Source organism: Abramis brama, assembly GCF_963993115.1.
Source record: "Abramis brama genome assembly, chromosome: 8".
NCBI classification, from domain to species: Eukaryota; Metazoa; Chordata; class Actinopteri; order Cypriniformes; family Leuciscidae; genus Abramis; species Abramis brama.
This window is the reverse complement of record NC_139970.1, coordinates 15,357,108-15,384,979: the sequence shown is the minus strand read 5'-3', so window position 1 is coordinate 15,384,979 and position 27,872 is coordinate 15,357,108. Positions and strand designations below refer to the sequence as shown.

The window sequence follows — 27,872 nt, the reverse complement described above, 5'->3', positions numbered from 1 at the left end:
GCTAGGTAAAGCACTCACATGTGCATTCCAGTGAATTATTAATGGGATATATTGTAAATTAAATCGGGAGAGCAGACCACAAATGTGCAATATATGTTGTCCTTTTTCATACTGTTACAGCGGAATACAAAAGGAAAATGGAAATAATCAGGAGGAATAGAATGCAGCAACTGAAAAGAGCTCTTGCCATAGATAGTCTTGTCATAACACGTCACTTTAAAATACCAAGCGTTATTTTATTCTTTTAAAACTTTGCAGCTCATTTAGACAAATGGACGGATATGGATTATTTGGATTAACCGTATGATTTGAAATGATTTGTTTCAGTCTGTTTGAGTGGAACTTCCCCAAACCGGAAGTGCCACCTATAATCTTAAACACGGTAGGCTTGTTAGGAAAAAGGTGAATAAAAATCATTTATTTAATGTATTATTTATTTTTGATTTATTTAATTTATTTAACATATGGAATATAAATTATAGATTAACATATAATGTTTCTGGAAATAGCCTATATTTCATGTGCATGATTGTTTTTCTGGTTCAACACAAAGGTTGGTTGGATTATTGGTCTCAGTGTAATAAAAGGCTTCATGTGTGTTTGTGTGAGGGAGGTGAATGTGTGTGTGCGATAGGTATCTACAGTATGTGCTGTGTGTTTTGTGTGCATGTGCTACCTGTTTATCTGTGTATGTATTTAGCGGGTACAGTGGTTTTTGCAAAGCAAAGACTTCTTCTGGAAGTTGACGAACTCTCCATGCCTCTGTGTTTCCCATCATCCTCTCTGGATTGGCCTCAGCTACTTTAGAGACCTGTAAACCAAACAAATACGCACAACGAGCTGTCACTGCTTAACAAAAATTATGCTCTAACCCCTGATAAAATGAAAATGATGCCCTGATACAAACATTAGATTAGATTAGTCATTTGCATGTGTAAAATGCATGTGCAAACTGCATGTGCGTGTACCTGGTTGCATAAAGCTTGTAGTCTCTCCTCTCTGACCTTATCATCCTTCTGTTTTTGTTTTTCTTTAATTTCATGCATCTGCAGCTTTTGCTGTAACAGTTCTTTCCTGAACTTCACCCTGCACAACATATCCAACCAATGATACAGCTGAAACAATTATATGATAACATTCTGATTACATTTTTCAGCATTTTGACAATACTCTGCGTACAGTATTTCTCAATATTGTATTTGCTCTGAAAAGGCTTAAAAGTTGTTGGGGTTTTTTTCAATTAGAGGAATCATAATCATTATATAAGCAACAAAGTTTCCTAGTAGATTCAAAATATTGAAAGCAAAAAGTAAAATACAGTTTAAAAAAGAATATATGTATATTTAAGATAATTAAAAAAAGTCCACTCTTTCACTGAATAAACATAATGAAGAATACAATTTTATTTAAAAAAATGTATTTGACATAATACTATACACAGTATTATTACATAATAACTTGTTAAAACAAATGTGTTAAAACATACATTAATTGTACTGTTTAATGGCAAGATTTTGAAAGGAATGCAGATCGTATATTTGGTGGAAATGTACTGTATGAAATCTTTGTTCTTATAATATGATTCATGATAATAGTTTGTCTGATCCACAGTATCTGTAGCTGCAAGGCTGGTACTAAAGGTTTGCTGGTTATTTGGCCTTTTTTGTCAAATTGTTTCTCCAACCAAAGTACTTTACCTTTCTTTATCTCTCTGCATCTGTTCTTCCATCTCTCTTCTCAGTTCTGCAAGCCTCTTCATATCCCTCTTTCTCTGCTCATCTCTTCTCCTCTGCTTCTCTGCATGGAACCTATTTATCTGAGAGAGAAAGAAAGAAAAGCCATGTGATTTGTATTAAACTAGATTTTTTTTTTTGACTGAACCATAAGCTAAAAACAAAAATGTACAGACTTCAGACATTTGTGTAGTTTTAGATTAAAAATTATGTAGACATTTAGAGATGAATTTATGTGTTGTGTGAATGGAGAACGTACGAAGATCGCTATTATAATCTATTTCTTTCTCATAAACGTCATTAATCAGGGACAAAACACAGCTCTGCAGGAAGTGAAGGGAAGCAGGAACACACACACAAATTTACATTCTCATTACATTTATCAAGCTAATGGGCTGAGGACAGAGCCTTGGGGTTCCCCTAAGTATTTTACTAATGCTCACACTGGACTACACTGAGTTTTTCAGAGTGCTCTGATAAATGATAATGTAATAATGACTTACAAGTGTTAATAAAAATGAAAATTCATGAAAATGGCTCATACAAATTGTATTCAATAATTCTGTTTTTATTAAAATTACATCACATCATGGAAATAGTTTGGTTTTCACGCTGACTTTAAATAATGATGACATCACATGTACTGTCATTTAAGTTTTCATTAAAATGTACCTGCTGTGTCAGTTGAGCTCTTCTAGTTTTTTCTCTCTGTTGTTCTTTCCTCAATGTCTCCTCTTCCTCTTTGTGCCAATAAGCAGCAAGAGCAGCCTCCAACTCCGCAGCCTCCTCCTGCTGAATGCGCCACTGCTGGAGCTAAACCCACACAGAGAGACAGGTAATTTCAGCAGCAATTTCTCTGTAGTGTTTAGACCACTGAAGTGTTAAGCTGGAACTATGTACAGTAGACTGGAGATACAGTGTGTACTTTACTGATCCATCAAAAAAAAACAAAAAAAAACATAGCAAACCTCTGTAGGCACGCACAGTATTAAAATATGATTACACACTCAAATTAGAGAAACTGAGTCTTAAACACTCACACATGCACATGGATGGAATACTTGCATGGATCACTCGTCACTGCATACTATATCTATATATGTATAAAATAGTATATGAAAGAGTATGCAAAATGATAAAACAATGAAGAATAGTATGTTACAGTGTTAACACTGAGTGGTGTTCTGGTTATCATCTACAGCAGGGGTTCTGAACTCTGGCCTTCGAGATCCACTTTCCTGCAGAGTGTACTTCCAAACTTAATTAAACTCACCTACACACAACTTTTTAGTAATCCTGAAGACTTTGGCCGTTTCTCAATACCAAGTATGCAAACTTCGGACTTGCGTCCTTGGTAGTTCGGACTTGCCAAGATCGACTCAGGAGAACGAACTCCCGAGGACGAGAGGACGCGAGTCCGGTTATTCTGCAAATGGAACAGCAGCGTTCTTGATCGCGTCACTCAGCTCGCTCTGGCTACTCTGGTCATCTCTTTATGTATATATTAGGCAACAACAAAACGAAATATGGCATAAAATACAACTCTGCCTCTTTTCATTTAAAAAAAATCTTAAACATATTAATGGCCACATAAATTTGGTTCAGGAAAACGCGTACATTTATTATCTTCACTGCATATATTTATAACAACACGAAATATAAAACACAACCCTGCTTCTTTTTGTTTTCATTTTAATATATTGATCAATAAAACTGAAATTTAACAAACAGAGACAGGGTTGTGTCATTTTATTTTATTATACATGTGCATACAGTGAAGAGAATGTACTAAAATAAATATAAAAAATATTCTATATATTTTAAAATATTAAAAATAAATTACACAACCCTGTCTCTTTTTGTTAAATGTCAGTTTTAATGATCAATAATATCCAGTATAAAAGTATAAGTAGCCTAAAAGGTATAAGCTTTACAATGAGAAATAAAGCAAACAATTCAGTCAAACATAAGTCAGTTCTCTAATAGGCTACAAAGTTAAAGTTAAATAGCCTAAATATATAAAGTTGTGAAACTTCACTTTGCCAAAACGATTTGCCATGGAACAAACTATAGATTAATGAGATCAAAGATCGACTTATAGCCTACACAAGACGAATAATATCTCATGTTTAACCAATAGACTATAGAGACATCAGAGCCAGCGGCAAACATCAGAAGCACTAGCCGAGGAAAAGCTGTTCCAGTCGGGGTTAATGAGCGCTGAACGCCCGGTGTTCGCCTGGATCTCACAACTCCGAAAAACGTCAGATGTATTTTTTAAATAGGCGCTATCTTTATAAATAAACCACAGATTCGAGCTTTAAACAATTACATTCTCGCCTGAAACACTCTTAAAATTACATTTTGTGACACAATAACAGTAGTATTTTGATATTACGCGGGTTTTCTCCTCTGCTATTGACGCTTGCTGGTTGGTGCGACATGCATTCTGGGATACTTGGCTGTCTCAAGTCCGCACAAGTCACCTCTCAATGCATCCTCGGTAAAAGGGGCGGATCAAGAACACATCCGGGGATTTGAACTGGACTTGGCTAGATGTGAACTTTGAATTGGAACAGTACTTGGGCAGCGACTGATGATGTTTCACAAGTCCACAAGAACACAAGTACAGACAAGAACGCATATTGAGAAACGGTCTTTGATTTGTTTGTTCAGGTGTGTTTCATTAGGGTTGGAACTAAAGCCTGGAAAGTGGACCTCGAGGGCCAGAGATGATATTCCCTGATCCGACAACAAATCCTAAAACAGTGGTTCCCGAACTGGGGGTACATGGGAGGTGACAGAGGGGGTCTGCAAACAAAATGCGGAGTATTGTCATTCATTTAATTCTACCCCATCTTAAAATAACATTAAAACTAAGCATGTGTTTCCAGCAGACAAAATGTCGCCTCTAGTCAAGTCAAGTCACATTCATTTATATAGTGCTTTTTACATTACAGAATGTTTCAAAGCAGCTTTACTGTGATAATAGGAAATTAATGCAAATAAGATTGTTTAGGCTGTACAGCAGCTCTAAAAAAAGTCATTATCCAGCTTAAGTAAGTTTTTGATTGATTCATTTTTTGTTGTAAAAATCATTAGTAATTAAAGGGGCTGCTTACACAACACCATTTTCAATTGAAAATAGAAAGCTTTTAATGCGTTCTGGCCGTTCATTTACGACAACAGCGTACTGGTGGCCTGAGAACGCAAACTTTGAATTTTTTTTTTTTTTTTTACATATAATATATATATATATATATATATATATATATATATATATATATATATATATATATGAATCAAAAGAGCCATGAATGTTTGTTAAACAAGTTTAAATGTAGGCAATATTTTAAGAAATGGTAAAAACAGTATAAAATAAGCTGTATTACAGTTTTTCTGAATTGCTAAAACACAAAACCCCATTCTCTGAACCAAATTCACAACAGCCTAAAGCAATTTGTCGAATAAATCACTCTTTCTGTGAAACATTAAACAAATTCAGGTAGTTAAAACACTGTTTGCAAATCTCTTGCACTCTTTTTGCAAAATTCTAAACACATTTCGCACTGTGATGCACTTATGTTTCAAAATGCACCGGCAGAAAAAAAGTTAAACCAGCTACAACACAGCTGTCATCGTTTACAAACAACGACTCAAAATTGTTCACACTTATTTCTAATGATGTGACCAAACCAACTGTACACAAGTCAGTTCAGAGTTCAGCACTGACTCAAAATGTTGCACTGAATGTTGAGACCAACAATGGATGGCAACAATATACTGTAAGAAGAGAGAGGAGGAAGAGTATGAGGAAGAGGAGGTGAACAAGGAGGAAGGAGGAGGATGAGAAAGAGCAAGGTGTGGAGAATGTTGTCAAGGCTGGATCTGGCTTTAGGGTTTTTCCCTTTGCCTGCAGAGATTACATTGTCTGTGATGTTGGACAAAGTCCTCCGGCCGGACCCAACATGAAGACATGAAGTCATGATCCTGAAGCAAATTAAGCGTATTTAAGTGTACTATACTTTTTTACGTAATTGCGAAATTTGTTTACTTTGTTACAATATTTTTTTTTTCTGTAACTGCATGCTTCTGTGGTCTCCATTTCTTGGTGTAGTGTTTAACGAATGATCTGTAGTGTTTATGTACTGTAATATTGACTCGCTGTGTGTATGATCTGAAAGCATTGTTTGATTTTGAGCACAGATAAAATGGTTTTGAGGCAATTGTTTGATTTTGCCGGAAGAGTCAGAGGTTTTCTGAATAAGGTTTGAAATTTTGATTTTGTGTTTAAGGTTTTGAGAAAGTGAGTGATGGTTTCAAGAAATGTGTTTTAGCAATTCAGAAAAACTAAGAACTGTATCAAAAATAAAGGAAAATGTCATAAACCAGTGGTTGTGTTATGTATTTTACAAATGTTAGAAAAGATCAGTGATTCCCAACAGGGGGTACTTGTGCGGGTTCTATGGGGTACGTGAAAAGATTTAGGTTTGTTCAGGGCTGTCGCAAATGGTGTAAATATACTGAAAAATATATGAAATAATATATTGCAGTAATATAATGCTCTTCATATATTGAAACATTTATTTACAATATATTTACACTGTAAAATGTAATTAGTTGAGTGTTTTACTTAGAAAACATGGACAATTATTGCCTTAAATTGGATGTTTTACTCAAAGTTGCAAGTTTCTACTATAAAAACATACAAAAGAGTGTCAGGACAATGACAGACGGTGTGCATTAAATTGTATTTATTAAACAGAAACTTATTTGAACAAATAATAAATAAAAAACATCAACATAACAAAGTTAAAAGAAATGACTGCAATAGACTGCATTTTAAATAAACCAACATGCAGCATATCATCAGTGTTTCTTGGTCTTCTCCTGGGCTTTAACCACAGGCTCTACTCTTCAACACAATTGTGACCCATAAAACTCAGACAACAGAAACCCTTTAAATCTTAACAAAACATTAAACACTAACATATCTCTCAAAATCTCAGCAGAGGAGCGTTAAACAACAAACACTTTTAAAATATTGTATTATAAACACTGCAAAACTATAACAGGAGACCTGACTTTGTTGATTATTTTTTGAACACAATGAGCAAATAATATTTTGAACTTATTTAATATTTAGTCACACAAAGACAACAAGAATCAGTATATGAATCTCAACAACGGTAACATGATTAATTCTGCTATGCATTCTGGGAGCTACCATAGTAAAAAAACTCATCCATGGTTCCCAGCATGCATTGCAGCATGAAGAATGTCACCATTGTTGAGATTCATATGCTAGTTCTTGATGTCTCTGTGTGCCTAAAATTGGCAATTGAACTAAATGTGTTGTGCACAATGTGTTTAAAAAAAAATAATAACATTTGTATCTAATAACTGCAACAATGTTTGATCTCTTTCACAGTGTTTTAAATTTTATGATTTGACCAAACTTTTGTAATACACCTTAGAATGAGATCACTACTTTATGTATTGCTTAATACTGGCAGCATTTGTCTGTACAAGAATAAAGTTCAACATAAGCCTATACTATTAGTTAGAGTGGTCTCCTCCTAAGGAGCCAGCACCGAACAGACTCGACGGCTGTTTTCTTCATCGCCGCCGCTGATCGCCAGCTTCCAGAACCACGCCTTTCCTGCCTGAGCTCCACAGCGAGCTTTCTAAGTCGTGGAATGCACCGGTTTCCGCGAGGGTCTCTTCACACGCCTCATCAATGCTCTCACAGGTTGACGGCGCCGCTGAGAAGGGGTATAATGCCATTCCCCCTGTGGAAGAGGCTGTAGCAGCGCACCTTTGCCCGCCTTCTCGTTGGCGCTCAAAGCCTGCCCTCCCGTCTAAGCCCTGCAGGACTACATCAGCCCTTGTCGGCCGCGCTTTCTCCGCCGCCGGTCAAGCTGCTTCTGTCCTTCACTCTATGGCCGTGCTGCAGATTCTCCAAGCCAATCTCCTCCGTGATCTGGATGAGAAAGGTCTGGAATCTGCTTCCATTACGGATCTAAGAAGCGCGACGGACCTTTCCCTTCGCGCTATGAAATCCGCTGCCCAGGCCATCGGACGGTGCATGGCTTCTCTGACTGTTACAGAGAGGCATCTCTGGTTGACGCTCGACGACATGAGGGAGTCTGAGCGTGCGGTGTTTCTGAACGCCCCTCTCTCCCCCACCGGCCTGTTCGGCCCAGCGGTTAGCGGGATCGTTGACCGCTTCTCGGAGGTACAGAAGACTACACAGGCTATGAATCTCTTTCTGCCTCGACGCTCTAGCTCTGCCGCACGCCGTCCTCGCGACCAGCCTGCGCAAAGTTCCACCCAGCGTCCAGCTCGACCTCCGTCCTCGCAGCGACGACAGGGCGGCCGCCCTAGATCGCGCTCTTCCAGCCGAAACAGACCGCCTCCTCCCCGGGTACCCCGGCAGAGGATTACGGTGAAACCTGAGCCCGCAAAGACCTCCTAGCCCGAGGAGAGAAGCGACGGCTGTGTCCCGCTGCGGCCGGACCGCCGTTAAAGCTTCATGTCCTGTCAGTCCCCGTTGCCACGGTTACTGCGGACACTCATTTCGCAGCCAACGAGCCGGTAATTTCACCCTCTCGCCTGCATACAACCGCCGTTCTCACGGCGACCCAGAGAAATGTCAAAAAGAGCATTATGTCTGGTTGCACGGCTCGCGCCGCATGTGTTTCAAATGCAGTGAATGTGCCCACTTTTCTGTGTTCACCCCTGCACACAAGCACTATAAATCCCGTGTCTCTCACAGAGCCCACTCTCATAAAGCGAGTAGAATCCGTTCGAGTGTTGAAAGTAGGTCACGTGTCCAGAAGCGTGGGAAGCTATCCCAGGTGCATCAGAATGGGTGCTAAACACAGTAAAACAGGGCTATACTCTGCAGTTCGCTCGCCGCCCCCCGCGCTTTCAGGCGCGTACCGAGACGAGAGTGAATGGGGAAGTAGCACATCTACTTCGAGCAGAAATAGCGACACTTCTGTGCAAAGGGGCTATAGAACCGGTTCCCCCTTCTATGAGCGAGTCGGGCTTTTACAGCCGTTATTTCCTCGTTCCCAAGAAGGACGGAGCTCTCAGACCGATTTTGGATCTGAGATATTTGAACAAAGCTCTCATGAGAAGACCGTTCAAAATGCTCACAACCAGGCAGATCCTCGCGCAAATTCGCCCGAGGGATTGGTTTATCTCTCTCGATCTAAAAGACGCATACTTTCAGATCCAGATAATACCCCGTCACAGGCCATTCTTGAGATTCGCCTTCGACGGTCAGGTATATCAATACACCGTCCTACCGTTCGGCCTGTCTCTAGCACCCCGTACATTCACGAAGTGCATGGACACGGCTCTCGCTCCCCTGAGAGGTCGGGGAATGCGGATTTTGAATTATTTGGACGATTGGCTGATCCTAGCACAGTCAGAGGCCGAGCTCATCGCTCACAGAACAGTGCTCCTCAGCCACCTGGAAAGCCTGGGGCTTACGGTCAACTGGATCAAGAGCTCATTAGTGCCCAGTCGTTCAACCTCCTTTCTGGGTTTGGATCTGGACTCTGTGGCAATGACGGCCCGTCTGTCGACACAGCGCGCGCGTTGCATTCGACGCCTGGCCGCTTCCTTCCGGTCGGGCAGCACCGCTCCTCTCAAGACATTTCAGAGGATGCTGGGTTGCATGGCCTCAGCTGCAGCAGTGCTTCAGCTGGGTCTATTGCGTATGCGCCCGCTTCAACGCTGGTTGAACGCCCGAGTGCCTCACAGAGCCTGGGCTTCCGGCGGCATTCGAATCAGAGTGACTCAGAGCTGTGTTTCAGCACTGAAGCCCTGGTTAGCGGCCGACTGGTACCAGCGGGGAGTGACAATGGGAGCCGTCTCGCACCGCAAAGTTATCTCGACGGACGCTTCCACCTCAGGTTGGGGCGCTCTTTTCGAGGGCAAGCCGGCCTTTGGCCTGTGGTCGGACCAGGAGAAATGCCTCCACATAAATTGTTTGGAGATGATAGCGGTCGAGAACGCGCTCAAGCGCTTCCTCCCATTCATACGGGATCACCATGTGTTAGTCCGCTCGGACAACATGTCCGTGGTATCCTATGTGAACCGACAGGGCAGTGTCAGATCCAAGAGCCTGTGCAAACTGACAGAACGCCTTCTCGTGTGGGCTCACCGCTCGTTGCACTCGCTGAGAGCCGCGCACGTGCCGGGCCACTTGAATGTGGGCCCAGACAGACTGTCCAGGGACATCATTTCCCCGGGAGATTGGTCCCTGCATCCTCAGACAGTCCAGCTCCTCTGGCGCCTATTCGGCAGGGCGGAGGTCGACCTCTTTGCATCGAAAGACAACGCTCACTGCCCGATATTTTTCTCGAAAAGCGAGGACGCGCTGTCCCAGACCTGGCCCAGCCTCCCGCTGTACGCTTTTCCCCCGATCTCCCTGTTACCACAGGTTTTAACAAGGATCAGGGAAACACAGCACCCAGTGCTCCTTATAGCCCCGCGCTGGGAGAACCAGATTTGGTACCCGGAGCTGGTGAGGCTGTCGCACTCACCCCCATGACCTCTCTCAAGCCGGTGGGTCAATCTGGCATCCCCATCCGGAGCGATGTTCTCTGCATGCATGGGTAATCAACGGATACCCGTTGACCTGCCAGAAGGGGTCGTGAACACGATCACGCAGTCTAGAGCTCCCTCCACGAGACGGCTCTATGCGTCTAAATGGTCTGTGTTCTCTAAATGGTGCGCTACTAAGAGCTTTGATCCACGCACATGTGGGGTTCCGCAAGTGCTCTCCTTCCTACAGGAGCTGTTGGAAAAGGGCAGGGCCCCTTCCACGCTCAAAGTGTATGTGGCGGCTATTGCAGCGTTCGCTGAGACGACGCACAGCAGGGCAATCGGAAGGAATGAGCTTATTATCCGTTTCCTCAGAGGAGTCAGGCGGATGAATCCCCCGCGGCCCCCCTCGGTTCCTATTTGGGATCTGTCCTTGGTCCTGGAGGCCCTGAAAGCTTTTCCTTTTGAACCGCTTGAATCTGTGGATCCTAAGTACCTTTCGCTCAAAACCGTTTTTCTGATAGCTCTGTCTTCAGTAAAACGCGTGGGGGATCTGCACGCGCTATCTATTAGCCCTGCATGTCTTGAGTTCGGACCGAATGACTCTAAAGTCATTCTCAGACCGAGACACGGGTATATTCCCAAAGCGATTGGTACCCCCTTTAGGGCACAAATCATCTCCCTCTCGGCTCTGCCAATATCCGATAACGGGGACAGTGATAACCTCCTATGCCCTGTAAGGGCGCTGAGAGTTTACATCACGCGTTCCGCCGCTTTCAGGCGGTCCGAGCAGCTCTTTGTTTCTTTTGGCGGACGCACCAAGGGTCTCGCCGCCTCGAAACAGAGCCTGTCCAGGTGGATAGTGGACACGATTGCAGCAGCTTACGCCTCCAAACACCTGCAGTGTCCTTTGGGTGTCAGAGCCCACTCCACTAGAGGCATGGCCTCTTCGTGGGCCTGGTCCAGCGGAATTTCTATTCACGATATTTGTATGGCGGCGGGCTGGGCCTCCCCATCTACATTCGTGAGGTTTTATAACCTGGAAGTTCCCGCCCTGCAGGCTAAACTGTTATCAGTATAAGTGGCATGTATGCTGCCCAGTCGCTTATGCGCAGACTACGTCCACATACTGGTTAATTTTCTGGTTGGCACCAGGGGAAGGATTCTTTTCCACAAATAGACCAGTGTTTCCGCTCTATTCCCTTTCCCTATACGTGTTTATGCACTGTGTGGGCCCGCGCTGCCGGCCACACCATTTACACTGATGTATATAGACCGGCTATGCCGCTCTATCTTATATGTGAAGTGAAGTGCTTGGTACAGGTGTTGGCCCGACCAGCCACCTGTTTCAACGTTATGTTTTTCCCCGGTCTCCCTGGGATTCATGTGTTGGATGCTCGGCACGCACGGCGTTGACAATGGGTTCCCGAAGCGTAAGCTACTTACGCAATACGAGAGAACCTCTCGTAAGAGAACGTACTCGGTTACCTAATGTAACCTCGGTTCTCTCTAGAAGAGGGAACGAGTATTGCGTAACCTGCCGTGACGCGCCACGAGCTTTGCGCTTCAGACTATGAAAACCAGAGTTCAGCCTATGAGCCCTCCTTATATACACACTGGCCACACCCATCTTGACGGTTAGAAGGGTGTGGAGGGCGCGAAGCCCTCATTGGGTGTGACGTCAAACCGGGCTCACTGGTAGGCTTAAGCAGTTGCCGCCTGGCAGCCAATGAGCACGCTTATACAGCTTGCTTTGGTCTGCCTGCCGCTGCACTGCGTTGACAATAAATGCAAAATTAAGGATAATTTTTTTGGCTTCAGATCTCGAAGAAAGAGAACTTTCCCGAAGTGTAAGCTACTTACGCAATACTCGTTCCCTCTTCTAGAGAGAACCGAGGTTACATTAGGTAACCGAGTACGGTTTCTCTTATGTCTTTGTGTAGCTGCTTACAACTTTGAGTAAAACCTCCTTTTTCCACGTTTTCGAAGTACACTCATCCAGTGACATTTTACGGTGTAAATATATTGCAATTATATTTTACAATATATGAAAAACGGCAATTCCTTATGTATTATTAAATATTTTGTATTATATAACACAATATATTAATGCAGTATATTATTTCATATATTTTTTAGTATTTACACCATATATTGATCATAAATCTCTGAGCAAGGGGCGCAGTCAATTACCCCAGCTTCACCTCAACCTGGTGCTAATCGCTGAAAATGTGTCTATTTAAAATGTGATTTTGGAGCACTGAGTATTGTAGCCAAGCACGGCTATGATGTTGAAAATAATGGGCAATCAGAGGTGTTTAAGTTACCGGTCGACTGCGAGATTTAGCTCAATATCCCTCAAAATACTGAATAAGTTTCTGTTTAGTGCCAGTTTAATAAGTCCTACATGCTCACAAATCCTCTCATAAAAAACAAAGCGTAGTAGACACATTGTAATTTATTGTGCATTTTAGTCAAATGGGAATTCAAATGGGAGTTTTTGCAAGTGTGCCAACCAACAGCTTCAGGGCGCATTAAGGGAGCGCTCGTTAATTGCTAGCTTTCTATGTAATTAATTCGTAATTTGAAGAAAAGTTATTATTTTTCACAAGACAGTGACTTTTCCTACTTAAGTACAAAAAGTGCTGAACTTTGACAACTGAATTTTAAACCTAGTGATTTTATAATGTCTAGCCTAATTATAAATTCAAAAGCAAAACCGGTTGGAAAGTGGAAATGGCTATTATGAGCCAATAAGTGCTCCTCTGCTGCCATCTACTGGTTTATAGTGATATTTTTTTTGTCTTTATTTTTCAATAAAAGTATTTGTTTTCCATTAAATGTTGGATTTCCTACATCTCGAAACTTTCAGTTTTACAAATGGGGACAATCTCAGAAGGATGAATAAATAAAGTGTTTTGTCATTTTCAAAATAACATTTAAAGTGCTGGAATATCCAATTACAAACACTGTGTTTCTTATTCAAATGTTCCCATTATCTTCAAGTCTGACTTGCAATCGATAAAACTGGTTCATTGGCAAATTAGGTAATTGTGGCAACTGCATTAAAATATAAATGTAAAAATATCAACCCTTTATGCTGGGTAAATAACCCAATTTGCTGGGTAAAATTAACGCAACGTGTTCTGTCCTATCAGTTCAGACTTACCCAGCCCTTGGGCTAAAAACAAACCAAAATATACACATGAAAGGAGAATGTATGTGTGTGAGAGTAGACATGTATGTGAAGGGAGAATGTATGTGTGTGAGAGTAGAAATATACATGTGAAAGGAGAATTTAAGTTTGTGAGAGTAGAAAAATATATATGTGAAAGGAGAATATAAGTGAGTGAGAATAGAAATATATATATATATATATATATATATATATATATATATATATATATATATATATATATGTAAAAGGAGAATGTAAGAGTGTGAGAGTGCCAGAATGAATTATGGCTTGTACGGCCCCTCATAGTCTTTCTTTACAAAGTGACATTGCCAATTATTTACCTAATTAATGCTCTAAAAACAGGAAATATCGCATGTTGTTTGAAAACCCAGCTGTAATACGATCTCATGCATAATACAGCGCAGTGATTGGGTTAAAAGAGTTCATTTGCTTGAATAAATGCAGTGAAACGATAGACGTCAGCTCGACTTCTTTCGTTTAGTAAACCTAACTCTTACGTTTTACATTACAGTTTTTCCTTGACGGTAATCTACTGGCAGCTGTGGTTGACAGTAAATTGCTGTTTTTATACAGTTTGATGCCGTAAATTAATTTACAGTTGATTACCGTTAAATTACGTTTCACTCTTCACTTTTTTTATTTGACACATTTAACCCTTTTAACCCCACTGCAAAATCTTCAGTTTTAAATTAAAGGAACACTTCGACTTTTTGGGACTTTAGCTTATTCACCTTATCCCCCAGAGTTAGATAAGTCCATACATACATTTTTCATCTCCGTGCGTGCTGTAACTCTGTCTCACCGCTAGCCTAGCACAAAGACTGGAGGTAAACGGCTACAGCTAGCATACTGCTCCCAATAAGTGACAATATAACGCCAACGTTTTCCTATTTACATGTTGTGATTTGTATAGTCACAGCGTGTACGAATAACAAGGTCACATGAGACACAACCATCTTTTAACCGTATACATACTGGGAACTATATTATCAGAAGACGAAGCACTGTTACTTCTGCGGAGTGATTTACTCCAATTCTGAGCGAACTCTGCTCCTCACCACGGGGCTTCTCAGGCGCTGCGAGCAAATCACTCCGCCCAAGTTAGCAGTGCTTTGCCTTCTGAGAATATGTGACCATGTTATTTGTACACGCTGTGACTATACAAATCACAACATGTAAATAGGAAAATGTTGGCGTTATTTTGTCACTTATTGGGAGCAGTCGGGTCAATTTTTTTTTTTTTTTTTTTTTTTACAGATTGGGCTTTGGTCGGACTCGGGCTCATTTAGCTTTTCTCCTTTCATCGTGCCCATAATATACGTGCAGAGCGCAGGCTACTGTATGGAATATTGTTATATTGATAGGCTAATATTATAAATATGCAACGCAATATGGGATCACGCGAGTAACGCGACGCGCGTGCAATGCATTAGGTGACAGTTGAACATGCAGAGCATCAGGGAGAAGTTGGAGCGTAAGGAGTCACTAAAAGTTCCCAATACTTCAGGAAAAGCTGCATTTTGAAAGAGTTTTGATTTGATTACCGAGCCTGAAGCCTTCAACGGTGGATGCTATTCTTTTTCTTCACAACGATCACAAATAAACAGTGAATGAACCTACTCAGTTCAACCGATTTTTTTTTCTTTATTATATTTTTATTATTATTTAACGTTAGCCAGTTGGCGAAGAGTTCTTTGAAACGTTGTTCTTCAGTAAAGTTACTTGACATCAAAAAAAGGTAGGCCATAAATCTTTATTTACTGCTGGATCACATTTGGCTATATAATATTCTCTACTGCATGCTTATGCTTCTCTGTAATGGACCGTCTGTATTAATATTTGTGGGCATAATTGTCGGTGGTGGTAGTTATGTTTGAGGCCTATAATAAAATTGTACCTAGTAGCGTGTGTGTGTATGTGTGTGCGTCTAGCAGAGACAGCGCGCATCAGAGAGTGCGCGTCAGAGAGAGCTCAAAGTGATATTGATGTTGGTCTCGGGTTGGGTTCGGGCTGAAAAATTGCAGACGTTTTCGGGCTGGGGCCAGATTAGGGCTTGAACACCACGGGCCAGGTCTCGGTTAGGGCTGGATGTTTTGCCCCATGCAGGGCTCTAGGCAGTATGCTAGCTGTAGCCGTTTACCTCCAGTCTTTGTGCTAAGCTAGGCTAGCGGTGGGTGCGTCAGACAGAGTTACGGCACGCACGGAGATGAAAAAGGTATGTATGGACTTATCTAACTATGGGAGATATGGTGAATAAGCCAAAGTCCCAAAAAGTCGAAGTGTTCCTTTAACACTTGAGTGTCCACACTACAGAGTGTTGGAGTAACACTGAAGCAGTGTTGAAGTTAATGATATAATTCAGTGATTAATTAACAGATGATTGAGCATGATGAACACCTGATTAACAAGCAGAATCACTGAAGGACGAGGAACAACAAGAACTACAACTACGGAAGAGGATTAGGGCCAGGCAATAATAAAAAAATAAAACCATCGCGAGATTAAACTCGTTAAGTTTAAACTCTGTTGTCTTTCAGCTTTATTGCCATAGCAACTGTATTTGCTGAATACCATCATGGTAACATCAAATGAAAAAAAAAATGAAAAAAACATCTAAACCTCTGTCACCTTTCAATAAGAACTTGATAGAAATAAAGTCACTCTGTTAGTAATAAGTGAAGCTGGTAATGCTGTTTGTGGAGTTGTTTAATCCTCCTCTGTTAAGATCTTCAGAGATGTTATGTCTTTTATCTTCAGTTGATTTCATCTTTTTTTCTGTTCTTCTTGTTCCTCATTCCTTAAGTGATTCTGCTTGTTAACAGCAGGTGTTCATCCGTGTCTGAATTAACTCACTTGTTTTTATTCACTCCATATAGTCCAAGTGGACATTGGTGAACAGGGATATACAGGGAATAGTGAATGAGAGTATAGGGTGTGATTTAGAACACAGCCTCTGAGTGTCGACTTTGAGTGCTGTCAATTCACAGTATATTCCAGTAGGCTACTTTCTTGAAAACAAAAAATATCACCCAGAATGCTTTTTTTTTTATCGTTAGTTTGACGTGTTCACCGACAACAGATTTTACCTCTGACGAAATTCTGGCAGTGTCAGAAGATATGGCTCACAGTCCTGCAGAGTGACTTCTCCTACGACGACCGTCAAATTGTCTTCGTTTTTTCAAGACAATAATCAATGACCATGAACAAAATAAACATTAGAGATTTCTTTGTAGCCACCATTTCAATCCTGTGTGTAATGCAGCTCACATCACTGAACTTGTCATTGATTGATGATGTAAAACTCCTTAACTGATGATTAAGCATTAGTGATGAACACCTGGGGCCCTATCATACACCCGGCGCAATGCAGCGCCAAGTGCGACGCAAGTGTGTTTTGCTGGTTTCAGTCTGACGCAGTTATCATTTTTACGTCCTGCGCCAAGTTGTTTAAATAGCAAATGCATTTTACGGCAACTGAAATAGACTGAACCATTGACCAACAAAAACCTGGTCTAAAGTCAATGGTGCAATTTTATTTTTGTTATTTAAAGAGCACGTTAGTAATGTGCGCCTATATTAAAAAGCCAAATATTTAAAAATAAAAGGATTACAATGTAAAAGATTAATATAGTGTACATAAAGATATGGTGGAATCCAGTTTGTCCCATAGATGGTCTGCTTGCTTGCGTCTACCTCGTGCAGGAGCAGATCAGTTTGCACTCTGGAGACGTGTTCTGTCTTTCCGCTTGCAAATTCCGTCATGTAAATAAGCAATCTGACATGGCGCGAGCGCAACTGGCTTTTAAAGGGAATGGGAGATGAGACTCTGGTTGGCTTATCTCACGTTACACCCAAAACACACCCATTTACTCATTAAGAGAATAGGGACAACCCTTTTAGACCGCACCAATTTTTTTCATACGTCTACACCGTATTATACATATCTCCACCGAGGCCCTGGTGTTCTCAAGTGCTGAATACTGTGCTCCGGCCTGGTGCTGTAGCCCCCATGTCATTAAGATGGACACTGCCCTTAACAATGCCCTACGGACTATATCCGGTTGCCTACGAGCCACTCCAACCAACCAACTGCCCGTCCTCTGAGGAATTGCCCCTGCAGAGGTCAGGTGAGAAAGAGCAATGCTGGCTCTCGCTCGAGAGGCACAGATGAGGGAATCCCACCTCCTTCACAAAATCGCCACGGAGACACCACAGCGGATTCGCCTCAAGTCCCGGCGACCTTTTCCCACACACGCCCAAGAACTGCTCCGCACTACACCAGCCGACATCTGCAAGGCTGCCTAGGTCTAGGCGAAATGGAGGGACCAGTGGAAGTCAGCGACCCCACGGACGTTCCTGGCCAGCACCTGCCCAGAAAGCAGTGGACAATCCTCAACCGCCTGAGGACAGGTGTGGGGCACTTCGGGGCAGCAATGATGAAGTGGGGCATTGCGGATAGTCCTCAATGCGAGTGCTCAGACCCACTACAAACTGTGGAACACATTTTAACTAGCTGCCCCATATATCGGCCACCAGAACGGCGAATGCTGTTTAATTGATCTTGATCATAGGACGCTGGACTGGCTCGCCTCAACAGAACTGAAGGTCTAAGGACACACGCCAGAGAGAGAGAGAGAGATACGTCTACAGAAAATCCTATTGAGAATTAACAGAGGTTTAGATGTTGTTTTGTTTCATTTGACGTTACCATTATGGAGATCAGTGTTTGCTTTAGTTGGGCTATTGACTCTTGATGTTTTATTGTTTTTGGCTGCTGTAAGTTTTTAAGCCAACAAAAATTAGATCAGGTGTTGCTGATTATATTTTTGATTATGACATCGCATAATGTTTGATTCATTGATCTCATCCAGTGTCTAATCTCTTATTAAATGTGTTGTTTTAATACACCATAATTTTATATTACCACCACTGTGAAACTACAGCAAAAGATCTAAGTTATGAAGGATTTTTAAAATCATCATTCACAAAGAAGTTTTGAACTACGACATAATTTAGACGCACACAGACATCAAGAATCAGCAAATGAATCTCAGCAATGGTGACAATCAACAAAAAGGATAACATCAAATCTGAACATCCCAAAACACGCTACTAAAAGTCAACACAAAACCAAGAGCAAAAATAAAAACAAATAGTGAAAAATAAAGAAAATAACCAGACAACTTGATCGTACAGAATTAGTCACTTACAGGCCGATCTAGAAAATCTACCTTTTCAGTCAAAGATACTAGAAAAGGCAGTATCCTCACAACTATGTTCCTTTTTAGAAAGAAATGATGTCTGCGAGGATTTTCAGTCAGGATTTAGACCATACCATAGTACTGAGACTGCTCTCATTAGAGTTACAAATGATTTGCTCTTCTCATCCGATTGTGATTGTATCTCGCAGTTAGTTACACTACATCCTTATGCATCGCTTTCTGTCAGGACTTTTACGTGCTTTTCTCAACTCAGTGAAGTGACGTCGGTGTCCGGGTTAGCAGTAGCATGAGCCGTCAGGCAAGTGTTATTTAAATAAACTCCTGATACAAACTTTCCAATGCCTCGTTTTATGAGTACAGAACCTATTTGTACTACTGTAGAAGTTTGGTACCATTCTGGGCATTATTAGTGGGGTAATTTACGAGATACAAATTTGGAGCCAATAGTGCCTGCACTAAGCCATTCGGCTGATATCTCTAAATAAGCTCTAACTTTAAAAATGTTCAACCAAGGGAAAAAAGGCTACTATGGGGGTGCTTGGCTCAGTGTCATGGTGCAAAGGACACTAGGTTGATTTTACTCCGAACCATCCCTTGTGGGTGCTGATCTGAGAGAAAGGGATAGATCATTCCAGAGTTTTGGAGCTATCGCAACAAAAGCTCGATCTCCACTTCTCCGTTTAGTAAGGAGTCGTTAAAACCAGCTGGTCAGCTGACCTTAAAGACCATCTTGGTTCATATTTCTCAATCAAATTCACCAAATACAAAGAAGCCATACCATGCAATGATTTCACGAGTTCACATGTTAATGAAATCTGATGTAATATTATAATGCGTATTTGGCTTGCTGTCCGGGGGGAGGGCTCCGAGCTCGGAATTCGGCCCGACCCCAGAGTACTCCCCCCTATGAATGTATAGATCATAGGTATCTATGAGCAGGCCCATCTGAATGTGAGGTGATGGGGTGGTGGCGGGATGCTGAGAAATTTGTCATGAGACAGGAGGTAAGGGAAGGCTTTATTTATACTGGCTTCTACTTGTGCTGATTGGATGATTACCTGAACATGCTCCTCCCGAACTTTGTTACATAAAACTTCATTTATAAACAAAAAACAAAATTTTAAACTTTATTCTGTAATCGATTGGTAGCCATTGTAAAAACTCAATACTGGAGTAATATGGTCTCTCTTACGAGTACCTGTCAAAAGCCTCGCAGTAGCATTTTGGACCAGTTGTAAGCGGTAAAGCAATGATTTATTTATGCCGACAAATAGTAAGTTGCAGTAATCTAGCCTTGTAAATACAAAAGCATGAATGAGTTTTTCAGAGATCACGCGTGGACAAAAATGGTTTCACCTTTGCTATTAATCTCAAGTGATAAAAACAAGATCTAACCACAGAATAAATCTGTTTCTCAAACTTAAGATCACTGTCAAGAAGAACTCCTAAATTTCGCACTAATGGCTTACAGAAGGGGGCTAAACCACCCAGATCAACAAAATTATTTGGAAGTTGACTTTGATCTCTAGGTTTTTAAATGTTATGTGGTGTCAACACCTTAAAAATAATTGACTTATTTTTAGGAAAAAGGTCGGATTCTACTTTTAAAAAAAAGAAAAAAAGTAAACTCACAAATAAAGTCCTTATTGTGTATAGGCGGTCGATATATTCTGGCACAATACTGATTAGTCACATTTAATAAAAAACAACTGCAGTTGACAGATAATGGTTGACACGAAAACTGTTCTTAAAGTCCAACTGAAATCAAAATTGACCCTATTTACTTTGTTAGCGCATATTACTAGTTTTGTGGTGAAAAATTAATCCGTGCAAGTTAATACACAGAAAAAAATTGTTTGCCGTGGTAATCTTTAATCAACATCTGAAAAGTTACTTCCGGTCTGGAATGGTGTTCCTTCTCTGATGATGTAGGTTTGACGGCTTGGGTTGAGAAACGATTAACCACTCCCCTCAAACCGTTAGTCTGTTATGAGCAGAGATGGAGAGGAGGAGCACTAGAGTAAAACCCTGCCCTCTGTTCAATATTCCGTTTCACTGGGTCACAACACTGGAGAAAAGTCGTTTGCAACTTCCGGTTCACGCGGACTTTAAAAATAGATGTCAGGCTTCCACCATGGCTTGTGGTGTGTGGAGTATTCAAGAAACCACAAACACACCAAGCCGACGGACGGCCGTCGGGCAGTTTTTGTGCGTCGGCCGACTAAGTGTGTGTGTTCCGCACGGTGTTTGGTGTTTTTAGCCCCCACCGTGCCTTCCAGGCAGCGAGGGGATGGGTAGGTTTAAAGTCCGCGTGAACCGGAAGTTGCAAAGGACTTTTCTCCAGTGTTGTGACGTATTTCCCAGTGAAACGGAATATTGAACAGAGGGCAGGGTTTTACTCTAGCGCTCCTCCTCTCCATCTCTCGCTCATAACAGACTAACGGTTTGAGGGGAGTGGTTAAGCGTTTTCAAACCCAAGCCGTCAAACCTACATCATCAGAGAAGGAACGCCATTCCAGACTGGAAGTAACTTTCCAAACTTTGATTAAAGATTACGGCGGAAAACAATTTTTTACTGTGTATTAACTTGCACGGATTAATTTTTCACCACAAGACTAGTAATATGCGCTAACAAAGTAAATAGGGTCAAAGTAAATTTTGATTTCAGTTGGACTTTAAGGTTGAGGTTAGGGTTAGCTGCCTGGAAGGAGCCATTGGGGGCTAAAAACACCATTGATCGTTCCGCACAGTCGGCTGAAACTTGGATTCAACTGAATCGGCGTCGGGCCGTCGGTGAAAGAGGGAACTCTGATTGGCTGTTCAGCTTAGTCAAAACAGTTCAGATAGAAGGCTGTTCTAATGTTACGTCATCCTACCTGAGTGTTCCTTGGCGAATATTTCTATATTAACAGCGGAGCGGAGTGGAATAAAGAAAGTGTTTAGCAGGATTGATATTCAAAAAGGTAAGCACGCACTGTTTTTTTTTTATGGTTTGTGTATCTACAGCCTGCAGCGTCAGTTTCCCTTTTTGAATGACGAATATAGACGAATATATCTGCAGAAATCTAGACAGTTGATTTACACGAAGGCGCAGAACGCGCATTCTAGCTAACATTCGGCAGTAGTTCTCTTGGTGTGTTCAAGTGCAGCTTTTTACCCCGACGCGAGGAGACAACACAGTCGGCTTTCATCAGCGCTAGTTCATCGGCGTCGGCTTGGTGTGTTCCAGGCTTAAGGGGGAGCGCACAGTGGTCGGCACAGGTGGAACGGGAGCGAGTACCCAGATAGGTAATTGGTGCCATATCCTTTCTGCGTGCAAAAGCTTGCTCTGTCCATTGATGATATATTATCCAAACGCATTTGCCGGTCATAAGTTAACAAGACAGAGGAGTTTATCACACAAAGAGAAATAATCACGAAGATATGACCACAAGTGTTGGAAGAGATTGTCTGATTGGCATCAAGATTGGTTCTCTGTTCCTTTATCTACCTTTCTTATGTGCAGTGTTGTGGGATGTATTTGATAGCAGATTTTACAGGTTTGGCGTTTTGTGCAGGCTTTATTCATGTGGCCTTGAACAAGACAGCCAAAACATGTTCCTTTTTACTTTATGATTTGGATTTTGTCTTTGTGCATTTTCTTTTTAACCCTTAAAATGGCGGGACTATAAAGAGAAATCAGAAAATGTATTTATTGCTATTTTCCATCTTATGACACAAATAATAAAATTTCATATTTATTTATTTTTAAACATTGACTTTTGTTTTATTTTAATGTTTGTATCCCCCAGGATACGTCGCCAGTTTGATGGTATAAATTAATTGAAAACAGAATGCTTGTTTGGCAATGTGTATTGCAACATTTTAGCTAAATATCTAAAACATGTATTCTCTCATAGCTTAAACTAAACATTCTTTGTAAAATTCTGTTAAACAATAAGTATAATGTCTATTTATAAATATATTACAGCCTACTGTATCATATTTAATATGCACATTTCTAAGGCCTATAAAATATCAATATGACCAACACTTTGCTGAAAAACCTGTTTTACATAATCTACTTCATGCCTTCTGTCCTCTGATTGATATTTTATACTTTTTTTTATTAAGTAAAGTCTTTTTTGCTCAGAAATCTTTAACCATTTTTATAAAGTAAAAGTAAGATAAACATTTACTGGCACGCCCATCAAAATTATTTAGCCTGTCGAAAGATAGCTTATTACCTCTACATTTTTAATGTAATCTTGATAACATTATATGTGGACCTCAGAGATTTTTTTAAATTTTAAATTTTTATTTTTTATTACGCAGTTCATGACACCCTTAAACTGTAAAAAAAAAACATTGGCCTGGTTTCACAGACAGGACAGATTAAGCCAGAATTATGCCTTAGTTCCCTTAGGACATTTAAGTAGCTATAATAAATGTGCCCTAGAAGAAAAAAAAAACAGTACTTATGGGCATCTTGAGACAAAACAATGGCAGTGACATGTTTTAAGATATGTCAGTGCATGTTGCTTTCAGTTAAAGGTCCCGTATTATGCCCCTTTTCACAAGATGTAAAATAAGTCTCTGATGTCCCCAGAGTGTGTATGTGAAGTTTTAGCTCAAAATACCCAACAGATCATTTTTTACAGCATGTTTAAATTGTCATTTTTGGGGGCTCAGAAAAACGCGTTGTTTTAGTGTGTGCCCTTTAAATGCAAATAAGCTGCTGCTGGACGGCACAGGGGGCGGAGCTTCAATGGCTCGCGCTCAGTCTCTCAGGACAATTTCATCTCACGGAATGATGATAATATCAGAAACTCTCAGTAACAGTGTTCATTTCGAGTCGGACAATAATGCCTACAGAGTCAGAGTGCTGTATAGAGATGGAACAGGTATAGTTTAGTAGTTTAATTATGGTTATAACGTATTTGTCATCTGCTTGTATGTATCCATTATTAATAGCCTACAAGTCTGCTGTTTCGGACCAGGTCCGAATGATGATCAAACATATACTGATGAGTTTAATAAAGTTTATTGTACATCACACAAGATGAAGCGTCAGTTTTACTTCAGAAAATCACCGTAAGAGCTGAGTAAACACAGTAAGTTATAAGAAGTGCGCAAGCACATAAACGAATTTCGGTAGAGTTGAGGGAGCATTTTCTTTAAAAACAAAATAATTCCACCTCGCCTTGGCTGCCTCAGATTTCGGGAGTAAATAGAGAGAGCTATGTGGATTAATACATCCAGCCACACAACACCTACAACGCTTGGGAGACATCAGGGCGGGTCTATGTTGAAACGGCAGTGTCTGTCAACACTCGTGGGCGGGGCCTGTGCTTAGTGACGTCACTAAAACAGCATTCTGAAAACAGGTCGTTGGGAGACACTGCTGATGATTTATGGGGATTAATAAAAAAGGAGTGAGTGGATTTTTATCACTATTGGTTGGTTGTGTACACACACTGCCAACACACATTTATGTCCAAACAGCATGCAAAAGTGAATTTTGCATAATAGGGGACCTTTAAAACAGCTCAAACATGAAACGGGGATTAAAATACAAAGTATTCTCATACTACAATACACTTTACAGTATTGTCTGAAAATTACTCATCAGGTAAAAGCACAGAGTTCTGAGATATAGAGAGGACAAGAGTGAGAAAGAGTCAAAGAGAGAGCCAGACTAGTGAAGTGTAGACATGTTGGACTGCTACAAAGAGACTGCAAACTATAATCCTGCTCTGTGTGTTCCTAATCCACTAAATGGAATTGCAAAATTAATGATTTCCAAACAGGATTCTTAAACTCTCCTCCCCACAGCCACACTAAACTTTGCGCTCCACTGACTTCCAGTTACAGGAGACAGGAAACATAAGCTCATGTGAAGATACGTATTCCATTGAGTTTGGTGAATTGTGACCTCAAAAAGACGTGACTCATCTAAACTTCAAAGATTGACCTCTTGACTGAATTTCAAAGATCACAAACTTTAAAGGTTGAAGGTTTGAAGTTATGTTTTAATTTCACATTTTAACTGTATTATTTTTGATGTATTACTTATTAAAACAGAAGACCTAGTGTGGCAGTGTCTTAAGATGTAGGTAAATGTAAAAACCTTTTCTCTGAGCTTGAGGCAGATGTTCTGCTGGTGTGAACGCTGGTTCTGAAGTTCTTGCTGCTGTATGCGAGAAATCCTGCAGTCCTCTAACACACTCAGCGCCCTCAGGAACAGTTCTGAGTGATCCCGCTGCCAGCCCTGCAGTACCAGACTCTTCTGTGTCATGCTGAAATGATACCAGTCACTCCAACGCTCATGTGCACTCTGCAATATAACAAACACCCACAAATTCAATAACTGTTGCACAAGCATATCCAAGAAACACAGTGACATATTCAGAAACAAGTATTCAGACCCCAGCTTAGTTGACAAACATTTGGCAGCGATTGAAGCTATAAGTCTTTTTATGACGCAAAAAGCTTCCCTGCTGAAAAATCCAGCTCACACCAGCATGGATTCCATGCTGGTCCAGGCTGGTTTATGCTAGTATAGTGCTGATCTAACTGTTGTACCAGCATATTTCTGCTGTTCTAAAGCAAAACGGAGCTGGTGAAGCTGGTTCACCAGCATGATCTTGTGGAGTTGAGTGTGAGTATGCCAACTGTCTGTATGCAAGACGTTTTTTGGAGACAAGCATTGTTTTTGTTTGCATATTTCTATATTTAAAACATTAATGATGCAAAGGAAAAACAATATAAGGTTAAAACATATGATATATTGAATTATGTGATTATAACTTTGTAATTTCTTTTGCTCCATCTGCTGAAAGGAGAACAGAACATTTAAATTGTTTTAGTTATGATTACACTGTCACAGTTACCAGCTGGTGTGCCCAGGTTGACCACCAGAGGGCACTCCTTCTCTGATCTTTGCCACTCAGCCATGAACTTCAGTTCCCATAATCCTTTGCCTGGACTCATCACTAATTATTGCATTCACCTGTGTGTCATTACATTGTTTGTCTCTTTTGTAATTGTAACACGGCATTTCTGAGCACTCTCCCTTGTCTTCTGCTCTTCTGTGGATTGTTTGCAAGTGTTTTTGACTCTTTGCCTGGCATGACTATGATTCTGGATTTTCCAATAAAGCTGCGCTTGGATCTCACCTAATCTCAGAGCTATCCGTGACATCAATGTCACTGGTAAACTAGTAAAACGTTTCAAAGGATCAAAGGAATTGTCTCCTGTTTCAAAAGGTCTGTACACAAATCAGTTAAAACCAATTAAAAGGAGCTTGTGTACATTGAAAAACAAAACCATTTAGAGATAAAATCCATTGCTGTCATTGCAGTCAGGTGCATGAAATATTGTAGACAATAGTGATAGCATGCACTTTTAACAATTGCTGAAAGAGAATCGTCGACCACTTTGAAGGAAAGGAACGGAAAGCAGCATCACGTTTTCATAATAGTTTGAAGCCAAAATAAATCAAAAACTAAGCTAAAACGCAGCTCTAAATCATTCTTGAAAGCAAGGGGGTGCTAAGTAACAGTTTCATATTAACATTAATTACACAGACGGCAGCAGGTTTATAAGGTTACTATCACTTTAAGACAATGCATGGATCCAATATATTGTTTTACATGCAATTTACTTCACAACTGTTTATGATCACTTCAGACATAAACAACTATGTATTTGACCATTTAGATGTGAACCTGAAGCCCAAAGTATACTTTGCTTATTCGTGTTCCACACCGACTCGGAGTGCACGCACAGAAAGTTTAATGCAGTTTTATTAACTCTTTTTATTAGCAAGCACATCCGGCAGTTTAGAAACAGTATGCATCTAGGATACTGTTAGAATACTGTTCCATCACAGTGCTTAATTTGAAACAGATCCTGCAGTTTTCAGTTCAACTCAAGCTTAACTTCCATAGGAATTAATTGAAAACGCTTGTGTGCACGCACTGTGAAAGACAGAGCGAGACAGAGTTAATGCAGATGTATTTGGAGATTTTTTCTCATTGGTTGGTGCTTACTGCTGATTGTTTTGCATGCAGTAAAGCATAAAGTTTGGCGATACACCTGATGAATTATTCTAATAAAAAAAAGTTAGTATCGCCAAAATGTTCATATCCACGAGTAAAGCTGATGCTGTTTCTGATCAAAAGAGATCCCGAAGATGGAACGGCTAATAATTAGGATAGCGGGAGACACGAACAATGGGTTTGATCAGTCAGAATCAGAAAAGGCAACAACGTTGTCGGTGAGAGAATTTCACTGATTAGTTGAATGATGTTTGGTCTAAACGTAGATATATACATGACAGAATAATACACTTGGCTGAAGTTAGGGCCATGCAGAAACTTGTGAACAATGCTCTTACAGTTGTGCCATCACCGTTTAGTGACATCATTGTATGTTCTTGGAAAACTTAAGTTGTATGGTCAGTGTCGGTCACAGCGCCTTTTAATTGCTGTTTTTGATCCAGCAAATATTCATTTACAAATTAAGCACTGGTTCCATCATAAATTAATAACTACACAGGAACAAATGAGTAACACAAAGTTAACACTCTAGTAACTACTTTTAACTAACAAGAAACTCTGATTAACGGAATTAGTAAGTATAGTGCTAGTTGAAATTGGTAGTTCACTATTTGCTAATCAATAAATACTATTTTTTTCATACCTCCAAGAGGACTACTAAGAACTACTATATCCAGGTTCATAATTATCATGAATAATAAATAATGTATAATTCATTTTAAAGTGAAGGAAATAGTTACCCACTAGTAATGACTCAATTACCAAATCCTTCAGAAGGAATAAAAAAAAAAAATGTATCAGTACCCTAAAATGAAAAGCATGATAACTCCTCAGTAATGACTTAAGTCTTTGTAAGCTTTTGAGTTTTTTGTAATTTTTTAAATTGTAATTCCTTCTAATGGATTTGGTAACACTTGAGTCATTAGTGGGTTACCATGATCTTCACTTTAGAATACTGATTCAAATAATTAGTAATTCCATTAGAAGGATGTAACACTTAATTATTATAGTTATTGATTAGCTAATAGTAAACTACCACAATCGACTAAGCACTATTACTTATTCGTTAATCAGTGTTTCTTGTTAGATAACAGTAGTTACTAGAATGTTAATA

General features: G+C 40.5%; 1 protein-coding gene across 1 annotated transcript in view; it reads right to left on the bottom strand.

Moving 5' to 3' along the window:
• Positions 1-27,872, bottom strand: part of LOC311087845 (coiled-coil domain-containing protein 148-like) — a gene marked incomplete at its 5' end in the record, with an annotated part of 54,053 nt that overhangs the window by 5,690 nt on the left and 20,491 nt on the right. The window contains 5 exons of the mRNA XM_084121315.1: positions 677-811; positions 969-1,086; positions 1,698-1,816; positions 2,406-2,546; positions 24,826-25,032. Coding sequence (XP_083977441.1) covers positions 677-811; positions 969-1,086; positions 1,698-1,816; positions 2,406-2,546; positions 24,826-25,032 — 720 coding nt within the window. The remainder of the gene's footprint in view (positions 1-676; positions 812-968; positions 1,087-1,697; positions 1,817-2,405; positions 2,547-24,825; positions 25,033-27,872) is intronic.